This window comes from Hydra viridissima, unplaced genomic scaffold, assembly GCF_058129835.1.
Source record: "Hydra viridissima isolate aposymbiotic clone 2 unplaced genomic scaffold, HvirCarnegie_v1 scaffold_8, whole genome shotgun sequence".
NCBI lineage: Eukaryota > Metazoa > Cnidaria > Hydrozoa > Anthoathecata > Hydridae > Hydra > Hydra viridissima.
Window position 1 is genome coordinate 14,930,001 of NW_028324307.1, and position 23,195 is coordinate 14,953,195.

Genomic DNA, 23,195 nt, shown 5'->3' on the forward strand with positions numbered 1-23,195 from the left:
ATCAAGTGTCACATCAAGATAATTTACGATTTTCATATTGCATTTGATGGAAATAAGAAAGTCATTACTTTTAAATATTTTCACGAAATGCTTTTTGATTTTTTCCATCTGCTGGCCGTTTTTGTTTTTAAATATTGCTAGCCCGTCGTCACGATATAGCCCGAAATCTTCACTTTTATAATATTGAGAAAGTTGAAATAATCAAACGAACTTATTTTTAAAAATGCTACTCCACCTTACGAAGAGGCTTTAAATAAAGCAGGCTATAATACGGGCTAGCAATATTTAAAAACAAAAACGGCCAGCAGATGGAAAAAATCAAAAAGCATTTCGTGAAAATATTTAAAAGTAATGACTTTCTTATTTCCATCAAATGCAATATGAAAATCGTAAATTATCTTGATGTGACACTTGATCTTAATGATAATTCTTTTCGACCTTACTCGAAATGTGATAACGAACTGAGTTACGTCAACTGTGATTCCAACCATCCACCAAGTGTTATCAAAAGACTACCTCGCACTGTTGAACTAAGATTATCTTCCACTTCATCAAACGAACTTATTTTTAAAAATGCTACTCCACCTTACGAAGAGGCTTTAAATAAAGCAGGCTATAAATGTAAACTTAGTTATCAACATCATGTTGCCACCACTAAAAATACAAAACGCAAGCGAAACATTATATGGTTTAACCCTCCATTCAGTCAAAACGTGGAAACAAAAATAGGAAACCGTTTACTTGCATTGGTTGACCTTCACTTCCCGGTAAATCATAGATTGCACAAAATTTTTAATAGAAATTCGATCAAGGTAAGTTATAGCTGTATGCGAAACGTAAAATCCATCATTAATTCGCATAACCACAAAATTTTACAAGACCAAAAAAGCATACCAAAAAACACTTGCAACTGTACTAACAAAACTACTTGCCCTTTAAACAATCAATGTTTATTAAGCAACATCGTTTATAAAGCTATCGTGAGTTCCGAAAATCTTGAACTCAAAGAAAAAGTTTATTTTGGCATTAGCGAGACACCATTTAAACTAAGATATGCTAACCATGTAAAATCTTTTAATACGGTCAGGTATAAGAATGATACAGAACTTTCAAAGGAAATTTGGAAATTAAAAGAAAAAGCCATCACACCTATAATAAAGTGGAGAATTGTAAAGCGATGCAAACCTTCCAACCCTGAAACCAAGACCTGTAACCTTTGCCTTCACGAGAAGTTTGAAATTTTATCGCATAAAGAAAACAACCTACTCAACAAAAGAAGCGAAATATTATCTAAATGTCGACATGCTAACAAGTTCCTTTTATCCTCTTTTGATACTGAAGACTAAATGATTGCGTCTTTTTGCTCATTACGTCAGAATTCGTTCTACCGTAAATTTGATTCGTTTTTAAACGGTTTTTTACGTTTTTAATTTGTAATTAATAGCTGATGATTGCCGTAAGGCACGAAACTTTAAGTACTATTAAAATGTTGTTTTTCTCCATTTAAATAACAGATATATATATATATATATATATATATATATATATATATATATATATATATATATATATATATATATATATATATATATATATATATATATATATATATATATATGTATATGTATATAGTGAAAATAGCAGTAATAAAAATGATAATAAATTATCTAAACTACATTGGGTTTCTTTCGTGGTTTTATTTACTTTTTCGTGTTTAATTAAAAATATTTTGAAATGAACCAACATTCATTAAAAGTTTTTGGGTTTTTACTTTTGTCATAGAAATCTGCCAATTTAAAAATAGAAACTTTGCAGATGAGAGCGCCAAAAGTACTACCACTATTCCAGATTGACGAGACAATCAGCACAATCGGCTTCATTTTATTTAGAACTCTTTTGCTTTGCTTTTAATAATTAAAAACGCGACGAAATTGAGGACAGATCTGAGTGTATTTCGACATTTGTTTTATGCAAACAAAGTGTTTAAAAGATATTATCCCAATACTTTAATAACTTTTATTGCTGTGAAGTTTTTCTAGGTTCGTACTTTTTGATTGCTGTATGTAAAGTTTTTCTTGGTTCGTATATATATTTTATAATGGTTGCTCCATTTAGATACTTCATATGTAGATGAAGATTAAGGTTTGCTAGCACCAATCAAAAATAAGGAGAAATTTTAAAAACCTAAATATGAATTCCAGATGACATTCGCTCTAATGAATACTGCTAATAACAAATGTTAGCTTTGTTCTCGTGAAAACTTTTCGTTGTCTAAACATCTAAATCTAAAAATATTAATACATACGAAGAGGGAGGGGGAGGGGGGAAGGAATAGTTGTGAATGTACAAATAGTAGTGCGAAAACAAGAGCTTAGCTTAGTTTATTAGACTACGGCTGTTTTTTAAGTTAGGGTCAGATAGTCACTCCATTCACCAATCTTATTGCGCCCCACCCAGGCCCGACCTTCTCTTAATATTGATGAACCCCTCCTAAACAAAAATACTAGTTTCTTTTCTGTTTTTCTGTAACTTTAAAAGTTTCTCAATTCTATGAAGACTAAAAACATCAATATAACACGTGGTAAAACACGTGATCTAAGATCTCAATAAAACTTAAGAAACAAATACAACACTGAAGTGTTAAGTAGTTAATAAAAATACCATTAAAAGTTGTCATAATTTAGTAAAGTATAAAATGTGCTAAATATTAAACGAAGGGATGTCAGTTTCTTTGAGCTATATACGCAATTTTTAACTTGGATAGCGTCATCAGAAAGCGAAGCATGTTTCTGTAAAACAAACGTTACTCGTACAATACGTATAAAGCGATATTTGTGAAATTTTTTTTCGTTTAACTTCGTTGAAATTGGTTTAAGCGTATGACAACATCGAAGTACGATTTAAATAAACGCACGGGTTCGATAAACGTGCGGGTGCGATAGCGTTGTTGCCGTTCCATTAACTAAACTTTTGAGTTTGATGCAACAACAAATACCTTGCAAAATAAATGGATTGCCAAATTTATTGCCATTAAAACATTCAATTTTTTTTTTGTGAGAAGCGTATACACCTACTATAAGAACAAGATACATAAATCTAAATGGTTGTTTTTATCGCACTAATATGACAGAGTACTTTGTTTAATTCATCTGCTTTCTGAATTTTCAAGTTCCGCGCTATGCATTTTAATGTTTTATAAGAGCCGGCAAATATTACAAACAACACCGAGAATAAAAAATTAAGATTGGGTCAAATATTTACAGGTAAATAGCGTTATATAAATACTGCTTGGCTTGCGCTTGGAAGCTGCAATCTTGCTGGTATTCTCTCAGCATCGAGGTAAGCTATTTTATCATTGCTCACTGAAAAATTTAAAACATATATTAGTTTAATTATTAAGCATCAAAAATTATTTATGTTTCATGCTATTCTATATTTTGTATTAAATTTGGTAATTTATTATTAAAAAAAACAAAAACAATTCGTATTCAACTGCAAATATCTTTTCTTATTAGTTGTATTATTTGATTTATTAATCATTTGCTTTTTATTTTACTTCTTTGTTTAGTTTAAATATTGAACTTGATGCCTTTTTCATACTTGCTTAATATTTTTCAACAAGACCCATTTAAAAAATGAGTGGTTCGAAAAAAGAAAACTTTAAAGTAAAAGAAGTGGACCAGTAGGAAGCATTAGAATAACAGCGATGACTGAAAGCCACTTGTTACAGTTCTACGTTTAGTAAAGCTAGAGGTAATAATTTAGGGCATTCATTATATCAAGCTCAATTTCGTTTATGAAAATAGTTTCAACCATAAAAAAGTTAAATTTTTAAAATTTTTTCAAATTTATAAAATAGGCAGTAAATAAATTTGTGGTCAATTATATATAATCGACTGTAATTTACTCTTGCGTTGTCCATAATGGGAAAAAAATGCCCGAGACGAAATATTTCGTTTTTAATGTTAATTTTACTTCACTAAAGTCATTTTAAGGTACAATATTTAAAAAGTTTGAACCACTATTTTATAGTAAGAACAGACAAAAGACTTAGAATTTATTGCTTTCAAATTTATAACAACTTTATAACTTAGTTTGGAATTACACAGTTTATATTACTAGCAAACGTTACATATCATGAATTAAAAGAAATTAAGTAAATATAAGTTAAACTTAAATTGATAGTGGTAAATATAAAACTGTTTTAAAAAAATTGTTTAAAAAACAGTTTTATATTTATCAGTGCTAGTCTAAGCTATAGCCATTTAGCTAGCCTAAACATATTTACCTTTTTTTAACTTACTTAGCCGTAATTTTATGAGGAGCTCTATTTAAATACTTCATCTGTGATAATATATAAAGTTGTATGGATGACGTGACCCATACAACTTTATACATTATCACAATATATAAAGTTGTACAGGTGACGTGTTAATCAACTAAATATTACTAGTACATAAGAAAAACAATTGTGCAACATAAATACGAAATGTCCATGAAAATTTTGACATTAAAAGAAAATTGCCCGATCCCCCTCTGCACGGGAGACTGTCACTCTTTCTTTTCTTTTCAGATCGCCTTACTTTACACGAGCGTATCAAAGTACCCCCCCCCCCCTTGATAATTATTTGTTAAATTGCTTAAAATAATTTCCCCTCCTAAATTTCACAAAGACAAATCTACAATTATTAACTTCGTTGTTTTATTTTAATTGTTTAATAGTTTTGATAGTTTCAATGAGAGCTGTTTTAATTTACAGAACGGTTATAATTGTATGAAATAGCACCCCTTGGAAACTCCAAGTCAAGTGAAACGGTTCTATTAATTTAACTAAATCCGTATAGTTTGATTGTTTATAACGTTGCTTGTTACACTAGGTGCGTAAATTTTTAATTTCAGACTTTAATTGATAAACGGTTTCCGTCAGCTGAGCGATAATCAAAATTTCTCCTTAAGCAAAAAAAGTCTCGCCGACTCTTTGCTGCAACCAGACCAATCTAATATTTATTACTGTTTTTTTTAGATATATATATATATATACCTTTTGAAGATTAATGTTAAAAAAAAAAAAACAGTTTTCGTTAACTTTTTTTTCCTACAAAATATTTTACAAATTTTGCTGCAGTTTTTTACGTAATGAAGAAAATAAACCTTTTTTTTTTCTGTCTAAAATAAAAAAAATTTGCAACAAAAACGAAATAAAACATATTACCAGTTTTTCTGCGTAATTTTACCATATACAGTTCTGAAACTAATGGTTTGTATAATTTATATGATATTTATTGAATTTTATTATTAAAAGCAGATCCTATCCAATTGTTTTACAATTAATTGAAAAATGTTTATGTCAAAAAAGCTTTATTACAGACAATTTAAATTATAAGACGCTAAAAAATCTACTAAATAAATAATCCACCAGTCAAAATGGCGATTTAATAATCTTTATATGGTTTAAACATGTCGATTTGATTTTATTTTAAGTTGCAAAACAAGAAAACTTGTAAAGTACATGTATATTTTCTCAACCAACATTTGAGTTTATCGTCTTTAAGCAACGAGATTACGCTAATCGTTTTCCATACACTCGCTTAAATTTTATTTTAGAAAAAGCATTTGAACAAATTTCTGACTTAATGGCGAAGGCTGAAAGATATTGACGAGCTGGTCGTTGGATATTTAATGTTCACAGGATTTAAACGCAGATTACTGCCATGGTAAAATTTGCGTACGTTTTTTTATTTCTATTATTTGTTTTTCCACTAGTTCTAGTTATAATAAATGCTGCAAAAAAATGGCACATTTGGTTCAATCAAAAATCATCCGGGAAAGTGCTTTCAAGAAATAAAAAAATTATTTTGGGTCAATTATGTAAATAAAGACCGTTAAATAAATGTTTATCATTTTTGTTTTAGAACATTCTAGCCTAGGACTCGCTCAAACACGCACGTATACGTATTAGGATAAGATGTAAAGCCTAGTTTAGGTGCGCAACCATTCACAAAATTCCATTATCAATAAAACAATAAATGTCAATGATTGCGCACAATGTTGTGCAATGGTTTACTGCAGATTAATAGTTATATAGGTTATTATTATTGTTTTTTGATAAGTTTTTCTATTACCTTATATCTTCCCTCGTTTTGATGTTTCGTTTTTTTCATTATGTTTATAAATTCTTTGTTAAGGAATTTTCATTCGAAATAATCTTCCGTCTCGTTCAAAAATGTTTCTCCACTCATGACAAAAATATCCAAAAATTTTTGAGGGCTTTTTTTGATGCTGAAACATTCTCGACTCAATAAAAAAAAAAAAAGATACTAAAGAGTAATAACACCATATTGTGCCTCAGTATTTTTTTCCATTTTTGTAACAAAATACTAAAAAGGTGTTTGTAAGAGCGAGTATAATGTGATTTACAATTATCATTATTTTTACTACTTCTACTGCTACTACCACTACTACTACTGCTACTATTATTATTATTACTACTATTGCTATTATTATTGTCATCATCATCATCATCATCATCATCATCATCATCATCATCATCATCATCATCATCATCATCATCATCATCATCATCATCATCATCATCATCATCATCATCATCATCATCATCAACATTCTTATTACTTTTGTTATTATTATTATTAGCATTATTATTACTATTTTTATTTAGTAATTCTCTAACGAAGAATGATAATGGGGCATTCGCTATTGTAACAACCATTTTCATCAAAATAAGTTACTTTGTTGTTAATTTTACATTATTCTTTAAAAGAGTTTTTTCCATTTGGCCACGTGTTTGGATTAGAGTGTCAATTTTTGGAATGCACAGTTTAATTATCCATCAAACATGTCACCATGGGGTGACAATAACGGGATTTGCTTTACAGAAAAAGAAAACTTGATGCCAAAAACTGTCCACATTTATTGTTCTTGTTACAATGGATTACGAAACTCCTATTAAAATGGGGATGGTTTGATTGGATAGATGTTTCAATTTTAAACTAAATATTAGAGTTTTGGGATCTGTTTTGTTTTCCTACATTTTTTCTGGCAGAACTCACTTTTTAGGGCCACGTGCATTAAACAAACAGCTGGTTTTGACTTAAAACAACGAAGAGTTGCCACAAACAAAAATGAGTATTTCAAGGAAAACTTGATTTTAGAGATTAATTTTTATTTGCTCTAAGTTCACCTCCTGTTTTGCCATTTTTTTTCTTGATAAGTGTTACTTTACATCTTTTTTAAAAGAATAACAATAAAGAAGAACGAAAAAAATTAAAAAAAACAAACTTTTAAGTAAGTGTAAAGTATGCTGGTAGCCAATTTAAAAAAATCTACCTTCAAAAAGTCGTAGAGTTAGAAGAGATTTATGTTACAAAAAAAAACTGCTTTCTTTATTATTTTATTATTGGCAAATAACAAATACATGAATACATTATCATAATGAGAATATCAAAAATTGCTTTTAACTTTTTTCTTACTTCGACCTACTTGGACTGACAGTTTTCTCTAAATCGTCAGGTCATGTTTTTTGACAATCTAATAACATGACAAAAACAAAAAAACAGAAAAATACATACAAATAATCCAAACAACATGTAACAATATTCGTTTTTAAACAATGCTACGCGCATAAATCTAAAGTATTTCGTCACTACCATAACTTTTGTTCTTAACTAAACAACTTTACCCTAATAGTTTTGTGTCAAATACTTATTGATTTTGCCCTTGTCTCTAATCTCCACGGGCGGTTTTTTATAACTGTATCAGATGACTGTCGGTAAATCTAATCAATTTCTGAAAACAAAAATGCAAAAGTTAGACAGCTTCTTGTTTTTTAGTTTATTAAAACAATAGTTATATTTATAATAATAATAATAATAATAGTATAATAGTTGTAATTTTTAATATTAATTTCATGTTCAAACTAAAGCAATTTTAAAAAAAAGCTGCTTTGAGGAAGACTTGTTTTCTTTTGCGTTTCGCAGCTTTGTTTAATGACGACGGAACCGCAGTCTTGCCCTTTTGCAAATCACAAACTTATATCTACCTTATAACTCTGCATAGTATTGCCTTTACGTTAAAACTCTCTTTAAAATAAGAAGAACGAACAACAACCAGCTTGGTCGACAGGCAAAACCATCTTGTTTACGCAGTTTGCTGTTTGTTGTTTTGAACAATAGTTAATTGTATTTTTTTTTAATGAAAAACGCGGCGTGGCGCCATCATTGAACTTGCGTTCAGAGGTAGGTTATTTTGCTGGTGGCAAACTTGTGATACTTGTTTTTCCAACTCTCACTTTATTGTATTTTGGAGTACTATTTTTACGCCATTTTTTATGTGTATATTTTTTTTAAATCAGGCATTTTGACGGATTATTTATGTTAAAGTAGCTTGACTGATCCTGTATTTGCTCTGAAACATACAGTATCAACTGCTAACGAAATTCAGTTATTCACGAATTAAAACAGTTTTCACAGTTTTTAGTATTTTAGTCATGATGGTTTGGGGAAAAATCGCTATTCAAGTTGTCTTTGCTGATCAAGAATGAGAACTGGTTATTATTCCTCGTTATTGCCAGAGGACTGGTAACAGTATTGCAGAATTTGTTTTGTTTTAAATGTTTTAACTTGCTAAATTTTTGGTATGCGTCGCTTTAATTTTATGATGAAACATAATATAAGAAACGTAACTTCGTGTTTTTAAGTGTAAGAGCTGTCGTTGGGTTTATTTGCAAGGCTCTTTAAATACAGTTTTTCGGCAATAAGCTTGACGTACGTCTTAAGACGACACAAGTTTTTGAAGTGCATTTTAATTTAAACTATTTTTTCAAAACATGTTTTAGGCGGGAAAGATATAAGCAATCTAAAGGATTTATAATAATTTACTATATTTACATAATTACATTTATATAACAAATAACTACAAAGCAATGAATAATTTAGGTGAAACTTGGTTTTTTGAATAGTTTTAAACTTTTTAGTGATTTTTATATATATTTTAAAATATTTGCAATCATTACCTAATCATTTGTGTGTTTTAAATAAATGAGTAAAATTCGGCGTTGCTTTTATGAATATTTTATTTAAGTTAAAAGTTAAACTGATAAACGTATGCTCTAATACGAATTTCCATTTTTTTACAAAAAAAAAAAAAAAATTGCCGTTTGCGAATACCTAACAATAGACAGTTATTTCTTTACATTTCTACAGCTAAAATTAATTTCAGTTTGTTTTTTTTTATCTTTTTTTTTTTAATATTAGGAAAAAATAAATTTGTCTTGTATTTATCTTAATAAAGTGGGCACGGAAATCGTTTTTTAGGCAACTGACGGAAATTTGAAAAAAACTACGATTGATCTTTGTAAAAGTTTGCGTCTCTACTGTGATTTAAAAAAAGCGAAGTGCGTCTAAATATTTGTTAATAATTTCTTAAAAAAGATCTTCTTGCTGATTGTTCGTTACTTAAATATTAATATTAATGCATCCAAAATAAAAAACATGATATGGTAATTCGTGAATCATTTTTGTTTACTTTTCGCAAATATAGTAGAGCTTCTGAAACACATTAAACGCTGATTGTATATAAACGATTATTACGATCGTTTGATATAAACTTGCACTGTTCCGTTAAATCGAAAAAGCTTAGCGGCGCGATGTGACGCTTTTGTATTTAAATTTAACACTAAAAAATCGCCGAACAATTTAAGATAAGTCCGATAGTTATTAAGTTTCTATGTTTCTAAGAAAATAAAAACCGCTTTATTTGAATATATTAAGTAAGTAGTAAGGCACCGCTTAATCATATGGCTTTTTCTCACAACCTTTTATGAGAGAGGTCCACCACAGTAAATCGCCTTAACTAAGGTTCGACGCTAGCATTTTTCTTTAACACGATATGCGACAAAGTAGAGTGAAGAACTTCATAAAACTCTATCAACAGAATATGAAGAATAATAGAAAAGTGAGTTCCAAACTTTCAAATATATTCTTTATAAATGCGAGGTCGAATTGGGAAACGTTCACGTTGAAAGAAGTGGTTTTTCTCTTTATTCAATTGGAATGTTTACACAAAGACCTTTTTTTACAATTGAAGTTATTACGGAAATTTGTGTGTTTATTGTGTCCGGAGCCTGAATCGATTTTTAAACTGAAACAAAGTTTCCATTTTAGCTTCTTTTAAGGGTGATGGCTAAATAATGGCAATCAAGGATTCAGAAAAACTTTGTAGCCGTAGCGGTACGACTTTTCACAGGATTTCGGTTTGTTGATTAACTTTTCTTGTTGTAATATTTTTTTACATAGTTTTTTCTGATTATGTACGTTGTTTTAACATATTCTTGTTTGAATATAATCCTGCTCCAGTTTTATATGAACTATCAATTTAGATTTATACTATTACATGAGCTACCAAGTTATATGTATGCTTCTATAAAACCTATAAAATTGGTGGATGTTATGCAAAAGTTGCACCCAAATAAAGGTTTATGTATGAAATAAATCAAAGGCAGATCCTAGATAATCTGGGTAGAAGGATTAAGATAGATTATCAAGAAATATTTTACCGTCACCGATCAATTAAAAACTAATCAGATTAATCTAAGAAATTCATAGACCCATTGAAAGAAATACATAATATCAATTTTGTTTAAAAAAACACTGGTAGAATAAACTCATTATTATTGGGTATTATGAGCAGGAAGCAATAAAACATTTAACTGAATGATTGTGTATAAAATGCGGAACTGAGACAACCGTATTTTTTTTGAATGATCATATAAAATGCGGAACTGAGACAACTGTATTTGACCTGAAACAGGTTTATTTTACCAAATTGCATTTTCTATGTTTAGACTATTGTAAGTACGCAGTTAACATTTTCCTGTGAACCCGCTCTGCAATATCCGAAAGATGTCAAAACTCGTTTGAGCGCTTTTACTCTTCAAATAATAGGTTTTGTTTAGGGTTTCCTTTGAGATCATTGACTACTTAATTACGTTTCATTATCAAACTTTAGAGATTCTTGTTTGTTTTAACCTGACTTTCTAAGACTATTTTCTTAAATCTATTATCTAACTATACTATGAAATAGTATAGTTAGATAGCCTATCAGTTTTTTGGTAAATTTGACAAAATATTTACTCTGAATTAGTAATAATAACTGATAGGTCATGCCTCAACTGCATTAAATACGAATAGAATCAATTATCGATTTGCGGTTTCAGCTCTGTAAACAGCATCATCTCGAGAATATTCTTCAATAACCGTGTCTTATACCGGTATCGTCTCTGCATCTTAGACAAGTTATCTGAGTAATTTTTCCTCAACTGTGTCATCTCACTAAATGTGGCAACGGTCATCTTCTCATTACCAATGTCATCAAGAACATGTCATCAATAATGTAATTAAGAAAAGTAATGTCATCAAGAAAACAATCTCATGTATGTTTAACAAGTTACTTTTGGATCATTTTGTTCGTTTGTTTTATAGTTTTACATGTTGCAATAATAAAGATTAAGGCAAATAAGATTACATCACATTTGATCTTTAGGTACTCTCTAGATCTTCAAAAGGAAAACCTATTAACATGCAGTTTTTGTAACCTTAAAACAAAAAAACATTGGGGGAAAAAAAAAAAAAAAAAGATAGGATGTTTAAAAAACGTGTTTTCTTTTCCTACTTTGTACTTCGCATTGTACTTCACTTGACGCTTTTTATAAAGGGATTATCACAAAATCGGACATGCTTCATTCATTGGCTATTTCAAACTACAAAAAAGTTCAACCAGTTGTAAATCAGGAAGTGCTGCACGTGCAAGAGTATGATTCGGCGTTTGGGGAATAATCCAACTACAAAGTAGTACTATTAAATTATGACATTTGTTTCTTATGCTGTTCTAAAAAAGTCATTTTGTTAAAATAATTTTATTTGAGCAAGTTCTCTGAGATTGAGATTTATTTTATGGTTTATATATGAATGTATATTTTTACAGATCTTACATGATTGATCTTTAAATGCTCTATTAAGAATCTTCTAAAGATTCAGAGTTTCGTTTCTTTTCTTAAACAAAGATATATAATCTATCGATCATCTGCGATTAATTTTCAAAAAAAAAAAATAAATATATCTGCTGAAGGTTTGTTGATTAAAACTATAGGAAAACAAACTTCTTGTTGCGTAAGTCTACTGGCCAAAAGTTGTTTTTGCTGGAATTAAGTGAGTGTGTAAAGGAAATTGTTTTTTAAACGAATTAACTTGTCATTGTTAAAGGATCAGCGGAGAAGAGCACATGTTACATTTTTAGTTTATAACATTTACTTTTGGATTACGTTTTAAAGCAAGAACGCAAACAAACTTAATTTTACTCGTTAAGTAAATTAGCAATTTTTATCTTTAACTAAATCTTTTGTGCGCATTAAAATACATTTATATTCTTTTTTTAGTTAAAAAATATAATACACTAATACAAGACGCAAGCCGTTATCTTTGGTGATCCAATTTTTTGTTGATCCGATTTAAAGATTAAATACCTGCTGTTGATGTTTTTTTTGTTTTTTTTTTAAAAAAAAAATCGCTGGGATTCCTGTTAGCCTTTTGCACGGATAATTTTGATATTTGGTAAAAACCGAAAACCCTTCCAAATTTTTATAGTCAAATAGTTGACAAATGGGTATTGAGTCGGAGCGATTCGTGGATGCAATAACCCAGGATGCCAGTTGCTTTATATGCAACTATATTTTAGAAGATCCTGTAGAAATAAATCCTTGTGGTCATTATTTTTGTCGGACTTGCTGGCTAAATTGGAGCGCCGAGAAGTCTTCGTGCGCATACTGCGGCGAAAGTGCAGTTATAACAAAAGATGCAAAACTCATATGGAAACTCATTCAAAATAATAATGTGTATTGCAGCCAAAAAGAAAAAGGTTGCATGGCCATATATAAATACAGCTTTAACAAACTTCATGAAGGACAGTGCTTATACCAAGGAAGTAACCGCGTAGCCTTAAAAGATAAATGTTCTGCCTGTGGGCATGATGCGGATGTGACTCATGATTGTATTAAAGAATTCTCTATAAAAATGAAGCAATGTTCAATAAGAATAGTTAATCTCGAGCATGAAAACGAACGTCTGTCGTACAAACTGATGAATAGGGAAAAAGAATATTTAGATCGAGTTTCAGAAGTAGAAAGTCAATTATTCGATGAGTCGTTAAAATATAACAAAGAAATTCGTGAGCTGCGAGTGCGAATTGCCACTACTCAAGGAGATTCCGACATGAAAAGAAACCAAGTAAATATTTTTTAATTGATAGCATTTTTTATCAAAGTTCTAAATTTATTGTTTTTTTTGAAAGTGGGGAGTTTGCCTCAGGCATTTGGCTAGAACTTGAGACGAGCGCATGTTGAATATGGCTCGGGTTTCTATTAAGGACATTTGATTTATTGTGAGTTCGAGACTTTGTCACTCGGCAATATCTTTTAGTTGAATAATTTTATCTAATAGGCTCTGTATACCCAACTTGCAATTGTTCTATTTACACGGTTCAACGAAAGAAACGTGAAATGAATGAAAAACAAAAAAGTAACGCCAAAAACAGTTCAATTAATTGTTTCCATCAATAACAAGAATTTTTCGTGAATACTTGTTTAAAAAAAAAATAACATAGAACAACACGTTTTTTTTATAGATTTTTTTTTTTTTCGTTCTCATACTTCAGAAGTTTTAAAAAAAAAAAAAGAAGAAGCTTCAAATTAAATATTATACATTATTCACAAGCTCATTTCGCAAATATCTTTACTCGTAAATAGCTTGTAGTTGTAATTGTAATACATTCTTTCTCATTATGTTTTTGATAATTGTGCTAAGTTCTATGATCTGTCAGGTATATCCCCCAACTTTCATTCAATTCACTTTTTTAGTCGATTCCTCGTTTAAGAATGCGTAACGTCAACAATACTCAGAACAATCTGTTTTGATTTTGTTATTGTTTATTAAACATATCTTCGAATTAATTTAAGTACAGAAACGAAAATTTTTGAAGTGCTCTTGTTATGCGTTTACATTTTCTTGGATTATTAATACTTAAAATCAATATTAATAGTGGGCGGCCTTTTGAATTCATTTCTTCTTCTACTAGAAGATTATCGTCTAGGAATGGCTTTAAAAAATGACAGTAATTCAAAGTCTTCATTGTAGATTTGACTTTAACGTTAAACCCAACCTTTTTTTTCATTAAGAAAAGAAAACTTGTGAAGTAAAAAAAAAATTTTTTTCAGTTCTTATTATAAAATAAAAGTAAACAAAACATTTTAAATAAAGTATAAACAGCGAAGAAACAAATAAAATAAAACAAATAGTGAATAATTTTCTATCAGCAAATAATTTCTTCAACGTGACTCAGATTCTTGTTAACATACCCTAAATTCTTCATGCCTCGCGTAACAAACAAAACAGCGGTTATGATAATGATAATAACGATTATAAGCGCAGGATTGCTTCATCATTTAATGCTCATGGGACAGACAAGAATAAGAAAAAAATCAGTTTAATTGTGCTGTAGGATTTTTATTTTGTAGAGAAAGTAAATATAGGTAATATAGAAAACGATGAATCAACTTTCTACATGTAAATTTTCTTTAAAGGTCTCTCATGATATACGTATCGATCTGGAAAGGCTTAATGGAAGTCTGGGCTTCAATATAATGGGAGGTATATCTCAGGTAATTTTAATTGACTTTTTTTTTAAGGTTTATTTGGTGATCTTGATTAACTATTAATTTTCAAATCAATCTTAAATCTTCTCAAACCCTTATAGACTGATTTAAAAGATCAGGAAATATATTTTGATAACAATTCGAAAGGTATTTATTTTAAATAAATAACCCTTGCCTTCTCAAGGTATGACGTTAATACTTAGGAGAAACTAATGAATCGATCCTATTGTCAATTTATTTTCAATACTGTTTATCTCACAATTCCATTTGTTTCTGACATTATTGTCATCTTTAAACTCATTTGCGTAAGTTTTAACAAATGAATTTAGCTTTAATTAAGTAATTCATTATAGGACGGGAAAATTTCCAGTGGTATTATTGTATCTCGGATTGTAGAAGGTGGCGCTGCCCATGGTAAACTACAATTACACGATTGCATTTTAGAGGTAAGAGTATTCCTTAAGAATTACAAGTTAATTTTAAATTTTAGTGGTTGGCTTTTTTAATTGGAATACTTAACTTAGTAATCTCTGCAATTTGTTTCCGCTCTTTTTATTGTCCATTGAACTCTTTATACACTTTTTATGCACTTTTTTGGCGGTCCTTTATGTTTCCTGCGTTCCAAATGTATGAAAGTATTTCCTGCTAAATCTCCCCGTTCATAAATCTTTTGGCGCTTGTCAAAACATTGTCATGTTTATTCTTTTTTAAACATTTCTGTAAACTTTTGTTAAAAAAGAAAACATTGCATTTTTTATTCTTTTTAAAACATTTCTGTAAACTTTGGAAAAAAAAGAAAACAAATATGGAAACAAACTCGACGTCATCAATTTTTGAAAAGTATCTGTCTTTAAAAAGTGTTAAAATAAAATTAAAGTTGATATTTTGAATATGTTGTGTAAGATAAACAGTTGTTGAGAGATTTTTTTACTACTTTTAGCAATTTAGATTTTTATTCTGTTAGTGCGGTAAAAATTTGTGTTGACTTTTTATTTCAATATTAATTTCATAAATATAAGCATTTGTTAAATGTTTTTATACATAAATAGCTATTTTATCAATATAAAGTTTTAACATCGATTCTTGTAGAAAAAATTTTCAAAACAATATATAACTTTACTTATAATAAGATACCTTTTAGACACGTATTTTTAATATGAGTAAGATTCAATACATTTCACATGCATCATACGTACCGAACGAACACAACGAATGACTTCATAGTTCACTATACGTACCGAACGAACGCAACAAATGACTTCATAGTTCACCGTATAACTGTTCATTTCCTGTAATTTTCCTGAAACTTTAAGTTTTTACTACCTGTTACACAATATTTAACCAAGACGGTGTTTATGACTATACCGGTAATTGTCGGAGACAACACGATATTTTTGCTGGATTTTAAATTATTGACGTAGTTAAAAAATAGCTAATTTTAGAAACGAAAATTATTAACTTTTGATAACAAGTTTTTTAATTTTTTGTATAATTCTGGTTTATGTTGTCTTTTGTTTTGGGATTTACTTCTTTTTCTTATGTTGAGATCAAATAAAATTACACTTCAAAGGTTATTTTAAAACTAAGTATGTTGGTTTTTGTACGGGCGAAGGTTTTTATTGATATTGAAAACGTGGTTTTTGCTTTTAATACGGCGATTTTTGATTTCGAGCTAAAACATTTTGCTTTGAAGCCATTTTTTGTCATTGAGGATTATAAAATTTCATTACTAAAAAACTGTGGTTTTAGTTAATGTATTAACAAAAAATAAAAAAATAAAAAAAACGATAACTGTCTTTAGAGGATTAAATCTTCTAAGATAGCCGCCTATCCATTATCCATAATTCCAAAAGAAAAAAATCATCTTTTAGCCTATACCAAGACTTCAATTTAGAAATTGCTGCTAAAAAATGTAACGTAATTTAAAATAATCTTCATTGGAATTGTTTAATAAAGGTTGGGCAAAAAAACAACAACAACTGGCGTTTTGTCTTTTTTTAAAAAATATAACAGCGGTTGTGTTCGTTAAAAATAAAAACATAGTCCGTGAATGTAATATTTTGCAATTGTCGAGTTTATTGTTTTCGAAGGTCGTGATAGAGTCGTTGTTAGCTGTTCATTTTTGTTTTTTCATGTTTGGGAGGGCAACCTCTCTGTATAATTTTGCTCATAAAAATGTTTGTTTTAATGTTATGGAATATTTTGTCTATCAAGATTTAACGAATTAAAAAATAACAAACTAGTTTTACATTTACAGATTTACGGAATTTTAACATCAATAATATTTTTTTCCTTATTTTTATCTAAATGTAAATATTATTTCGCTGTCTAATGATCTCATGGTCATTGCGCTTTTCATTAAAATAAACAAAGAATAGGCAGAAGAACGTTTATTTAATTAACGCTGATGCTAAGTCTTCGCGAAATAAGTAGGTGGATTCGTTAGCTTTATCGTGAAGGAAATTTATCTAGGTTTTAAAATTTTTTCTTTGCTGTTGTTAATCTGCTGTATTGCAATTAATCTTTGATAGCTTTTCATGCGCGTTTTTTTAAAGTCGTTTAAAAGCTTAGGGCTCATACAGCTTATGTTGCAAAAAGATTTGAACTATATATATAAATGCCCGATAATCCGATTTCATCAATAACCAACGGAGTTTTTTTTAGGTTGACAGTGTGGATTTAAGAAACGCAACACACGAACTAGCTGTTAAAGCTTTTCGCGAATCTAGAAATCCTGTGAAGATGTTGGTTCGACGGCAAATAAGCAAAAGTTCCACTTGCGATGTTGTCGATGTCGGTACCCAAACTTTCGGTGTTATGTTTGCAGTTACTTGCGAAGAAGAAAAAAACGGCAAGCACTCAAATTGTTGTAAAACAGAAGAGACAATATGTAAATTTAACAATCAAAAGCGCTGGCTTAATCCTCATGAGTTTGCAGAGTCAGTTAGCTTTAGTGATGAGGGAGTAGATATGAATCAGCAAAATTTAGAGAGGAATAAAAATGAACAGTATGATTCAGCATATGACACGTTGCTTACGCAAAAATCATCGCGTAGCAATCGACTTGTATCTTCCAATGATTCTGTTGAAATAAGCGCAACACATTCGCTACCTGTCTTAGGAAACGATGATACATCTGGGGTTACAATGAGAAACAAATCCGTAAGTGAGCAAAGCGAGACCAACCGGCTAAGTACTTTCTATATCCTTCCCTCATCCGCCGAAGATTTATCTGCTAAGGAATGGAATGAAGTGGAAAAAGTTGTCAATTTTGACTACGATTTTGAATACGAGGTAAAGGAACCAAGTAATTAGAGGAAGTTTTACTTGATATAATATAATTTTTTTTTATGTTATTGTAAAAAGAGTTTGTCTTCCATCATGTTAATATTGAAGATCTTTTAAATAGTTATGTAATAGCTCGGATTTTTAGGAGGTTGTTTTGAGGAAATTTAATGGAAAGTTTGGTCTGCTTCTCTGCGTAGGTGGAGATGAAAATGATGTAGCTGTCTATGTTGGAGATGTAAGTATTCATAGTTTTACTGTCGATATATATATATATATTTTTACCTTAATCAGCTTTTATAAACTAAAAATTTGCAATGAAGTTAAACTGCAATGACTTCATAATTTAATTAGAAAAGCAACTCCTTCTTAATACTTCTATGTAATAATTGTTTTTAAAAAACGTCATATGAAGCCGTGTTAATGGTTTTGAAACATGGTGAGTCATGGGATTGGCACGGGTAATTGAGAAACCGGGACCGATAAATCGATTTAAAATGGGTTTTGATAAAGGGAAAAGATATGTAAGGTTTACTCACGAAAAAAAAAAATTTTGACAATTTTAGTTAGAAGAAGGTTCCGAAGCTGATACTACTGGAAAAATTATGGTTGGCGACCAGATTGTGCAGGTAATTTAAAGATTAATTTAGTAAACCGATCAAAATTATTTACTTCCAATCAAATTATTCCAATCAATCAAACTAATTACTTCCTAAACGATTAAATAATGCGAAAATTAGCAAATCTCTAATAAATAAGCATATCGTTTTTATAACAGATTAACGGATGTCATGTAAGAAGTGTAGAACAAGCTTATAGAATTTTACAGGAAAACGAGACTATTACACTAGTAGTGGCGAGAGCAGTTTATGAGGTAAGTTGTGGTTTTAAAATCTTATAAAAAAATTTAAAAAATTGCTATAGCGCTTTATTACATAAACCTTAAAGCAGAAAGTGGGAGGGGTTGAAGCTCCCAAATTGTGGTGCTCCCCATGCAGTTGTTATTTTAAAAAAAATCTTAAATTTTTTTTTTTGATTTTTTAAAGCAACCAAGTGAATATTTCGACGAAGCAGAAGAGACTGATTTAGACTTATTGGATAGCATAAACGAAGAAACTGAATCTAATTTTTTCCCTTCTCGAAATTGTATGACCTCGCCACAAACTTCTGGTGCCTTTAAAATGGAGGCAGTTTTAAAAAATCCTGAACACTTAAACTTAATGTCTGAAAATTTGAAAAATGCTGAGAATTTAAAATATAATGGTCTGGATAACGCAACACATGATAAACCACTTTCTCCTAACAACTATTCGTCAACAGACAAGTTTAGATTTCACGAACAAAGTTCTAGCAAGGTTCAATTGACAAGTAATGACCAAAATAATAATAGCGAGCGATTACGAGAGGTTACTATAGAAAATACAAAAAGCGAAAAAATGACGTCAGTCTTGAAAAATTTTGTGAGAAATAAACTTGGAGGTTTTGAAAAAACGGACAAGCGTTCAAGTTGCGGAAGCGACGAATCAAAAGATCAAAATAAAATACCGCGTTGTGACAGTAACTCGTCTTCAACGAGTGGTAAAAGCAATAAAACGCAAATAAGTGATAATAATGAACTTGCAATGACAAAAGAACAAAAGCATTTATCTAGAATGAAAGCTTACTTAGACTCACCCTCTGTAGCTAGGCATAGAGTTAACCAGCAAGGGAGTCACCGAGAATGTTTTCAAGCAAAAGACACTATAAATATTACAAATCAAAAAGTAAAGGATTCTTGCAAAATAAATTTACCTATACAGCACTTTTCAAATGCTCCAATTTTACCATATGTTGAGTATGCAGAACAACCAGCTATTAATCGTAAATACTGTGAAAGTATAAGCAGTTTGCGCTCTTCTATGAAAAATAGCCAAGAAGTAAATAAAACCAAACCCGAAAAACATGTTCAAATCGACCCTCATCCAGGGTGGAGTTCTACTGAAAAGAGAGTTTGGGAAGAATTTAAAATAATACAAAGCATGGAAGCAAAAGAAAATGCACCAGATCCATCAAAAATTGAGGCTGAATGGCGGGTGCGCCGCTCTAAAGACGGAAAACATGTTTATATTAAGAAAACTAACTCATCCCGCAACAAGGTTTTAAAAGGGAGAGAAGAAGAAATAAACAAAGAACGTTGTGGCATGACAACTGATGATGATGCGTTTACTGTATATCAAGGACAATATTGGGATCGAGATCAGAGAAAAAAACAGTTGGTCCGGCACCAAGATCGCCGTCAAAAACTTTTAGAGAAAGCTGCAATAAAAGCATCATATGAAAATACAACAGGGCGAAAAATCGCAGAACTGGTCCAACGTAACATGACTCTGCCCGGTGCGGTTTTCGATAACTTTATTACTATTGAAGAGATTTTATCTCAGAGGAATAGATCTGGGGTGTTTAATGGACCGATACACGTCACAACAATATAAGTTTAAATTATATAAATTTTGCTTTGAACGCTCACTTGGCTTCTACACCGTTAATTTAAAAATAATTGTTGATAAATATTTTAGCAAACTCCTTACAAATTTAATCTGCTAACTCGGTTATTTTCCTTTGTAATGTATAGTAGAAAAACTGAACGAAAATTTTAAATAACTAGTTTATGTTCAATTTTTCTGAACGAGTTGTTTTGTTCGTATATCGAAATTGTTTTTTTCAAATATCTCAAGGTTGTCAACCAAATCATAATACTTTCTTTTTAATTTTATTAAAAAGGTAGTTATTACTTCTAGCGCGATCTATTGTGTTAAAAGCCGTCTTGTTGCTATTTTTTTAGTATTTCATTTTGTTTTATGAAAAAAAGTTAGATTGCTGAATTTATTTGCCATATGCGATATTTTGTCATGTTATATTTGAATTACTTAAAACGAAAAAAAGCCTAATATTATTACCATAGGGCTTATCTCTTACTGATAGTAATGATGATGATAGAAAAGAAAATATTTAATATTCATACGTACCTAATGATGATGATGATAACAATAATAACAATAATAATAATAATAATAATAATAATAATAATAATAATAATAATAATAATGATAATAATAGTAATAATAACAATAATAATAATAATGATGATGATGATGATAATGATAATAACAACAACAACAACAAACATTAATAATAGTAATAATAACAATAATAATAATAATAGCAATAATAATAATAGCAATAATAGTAATAATAACAATAACAATAATAATAAATTCTGATGAAAGAACGATAACCTAATGTAACGTAAAGCAAATAAATGATCTTAAAGTTGGATTACTGGGAAATGAGTTAAAACAATTTGAGTAAAAGTTTCTATCTGAAACTCATCTTTTCTCCAAGTAACAAGCCACTTAACGAGCTTTTTTTTTGTTATTATTATTATTCATTTTGTTAACTTTGGCGTTAAAAAAAGATGTGTGAATTTAAAGTTGACTTTACAAAAAATGAAAAAAAAATTCCAACAATCCTTTTAATATTTGTATTAGAAAACCTTTATAACGAACTGCTTCCTCACCTTTTATTAAAAAGTATTGATTTGTCAATTTAACTACCGTCAACTGGGCTGACTTTGGCAACTATTTGTCATTTTGTTTCCCTGCAAATTATTATCTTGTTTACTTGCAATTAATTGATCAGAAAAAATGACATCAGGCAGTAATTTGTTAAAACAACAAAGCACAATACCAAAAGAAATAATTTGCAAAGAAAAAGTCATCAAAGTTGACGGTAATGCTTTTTATTAATATGGATACAAAAATAGACTGTCAAAAGTTAACATTGATTGCGAAGACTACGTTAGTACAAACCTCTGACATCTTCTTAGAATGGGATGGTCTTTCTGGCCGTGACCAATACCCTTTTGTTTAAACGTATCTTCAAACTGTTTAAATTACCGTCCTAGAAATGAACTAATTGTAACGTTGAGAAATAAAGAAGCTAAATAGCAAAAATGTAATTAAAAAGATAATGAGAACTCATGAAGGATTTGTAGAGAATTACAAAAAATGGTCTTATAATTTGAATCGACTTCAAAAGAAAATTCTTATTCAGCGACGAATCAAAGTTTTGCATGTTCAGTAGCGATGGTATCAAGTACGTAAGGCGTCCTAAAGATGAAAGATTTGCTCCTAAGTATCAAATGCTAGCAGATAAACATGGTGGTAGCGACTTGGAGGTAATTTTAATGTTTAAGTGTAATTAAGGAGATTACACTTAACGTTAGAATTATTTTACAACTTGTTTTTTTTTTTGTTCCTAAAAATTAACAGATTGCTGCCAAAAGAAGTTAGAAAAAAGTTAAAAAAGTAAAAAAGCTTTTTATTTTTACAAAAACGTTAAAATAGTTTTAAAAAAGTGTAAAATATTTGAATCGTAATTTGAAAAAGCGTAAAAAAAATACGATGAACAAAATAATTTTAATTTCGTCACTATTTAACAGAGCTAAATTAAGCGTAATGCTTACGTAATATAAAATATATGGAGTTAGCATATTTACGATTGACGAGAGAAGAACAATGAAAGAAGAGGATATGTACGTAACGTAAAAATTTTCGTAGGTTTCACATTACTGAGTTTGGAAGCAATTCAATCATTAAACAGTTTTTACGTCATCATCACTTTGTTGTAAGCTCTGCCTCTACATGAAGCTAATTCATAACGTGTGTTATCTATTTGCTGAATTCTATTTTCTAATTATGATCAAGGAAGATCAAAAAAGTATTGTTTTTCTTAAATCTCTTTCTAAAACTTTTATGCTTTTTAAATTGATAATCAAATATTCAACCGAAACAAGTAAATTATTCACAGTTGGTACTTTATTTTGAAATAAATTTTTGAAGTATAAAATACGTCTACATGTTCTAGAAAAACAATAGTTTGGTTTTAATCATCATCTTGTAATCTTATTATGGACCTAAGAACAAAAGAGACGAGTCAAGTGACGTCACAAACAATACTGTGCGCAATAGAATGATGTTACAATTTAAACTACTTGAGTTTGTAAATAAAACTAAAGTAAATGACCGCTTAAACCAGTTAAAAGAAACTTCCAGAGTTGAAAACAGAAACAATCGAAGTAACTGAAGTTCAATAGAAATTGTGAATTATTCAGACTGTCAAATATTGTTTGAAAATGAAATTCCAAGAT

General features: G+C 29.6%; 1 protein-coding gene and 1 long non-coding RNA gene across 9 annotated transcripts; one reads left to right on the forward strand and one right to left on the reverse strand.

Annotated features, from left to right (window-relative positions):
- Positions 1-5,602: 5,602 nt before the first annotated feature.
- Positions 5,603-8,244, reverse strand: LOC149885278 (uncharacterized). Its single transcript, XR_016454983.1, has 2 exons — positions 8,060-8,244; positions 5,603-7,806 (listed from the first exon to the last, which is right to left on the reverse strand). It is a non-coding gene; the product is annotated as an uncharacterized LOC149885278 (long non-coding RNA).
- Positions 8,245-9,301: 1,057 nt separating this feature from the next.
- On the forward strand, positions 9,302-20,668 carry LOC145194596 (E3 ubiquitin-protein ligase PDZRN3-like). 8 transcript variants are annotated; one of them, XM_090095932.1, is made up of 10 exons: positions 9,302-9,972; positions 10,182-10,270; positions 12,452-13,298; positions 14,651-14,728; positions 15,076-15,168; positions 17,387-18,016; positions 18,156-18,245; positions 18,574-18,636; positions 18,786-18,881; positions 19,054-20,668. In XM_090095932.1, the coding sequence occupies exons 3-10, from the start codon at positions 12,675-12,677 to the stop codon at positions 20,476-20,478; spliced, it is 3,099 nt and encodes a 1,032-aa protein (XP_089952058.1). In that variant the 5' UTR covers positions 9,302-9,972; positions 10,182-10,270; positions 12,452-12,674; the 3' UTR covers positions 20,479-20,668. The 8 variants fall into 8 exon arrangements, with proteins under 8 accessions (XP_089952058.1, XP_089952057.1, XP_079928380.2 ...); XM_090095931.1 differs by having other exon boundaries at positions 10,193-10,270; XM_080072254.2 differs by lacking the exons at positions 9,302-9,972; positions 10,182-10,270 and having other exon boundaries at positions 12,429-13,298.
- Positions 20,669-23,195: the final 2,527 nt, after the last annotated feature.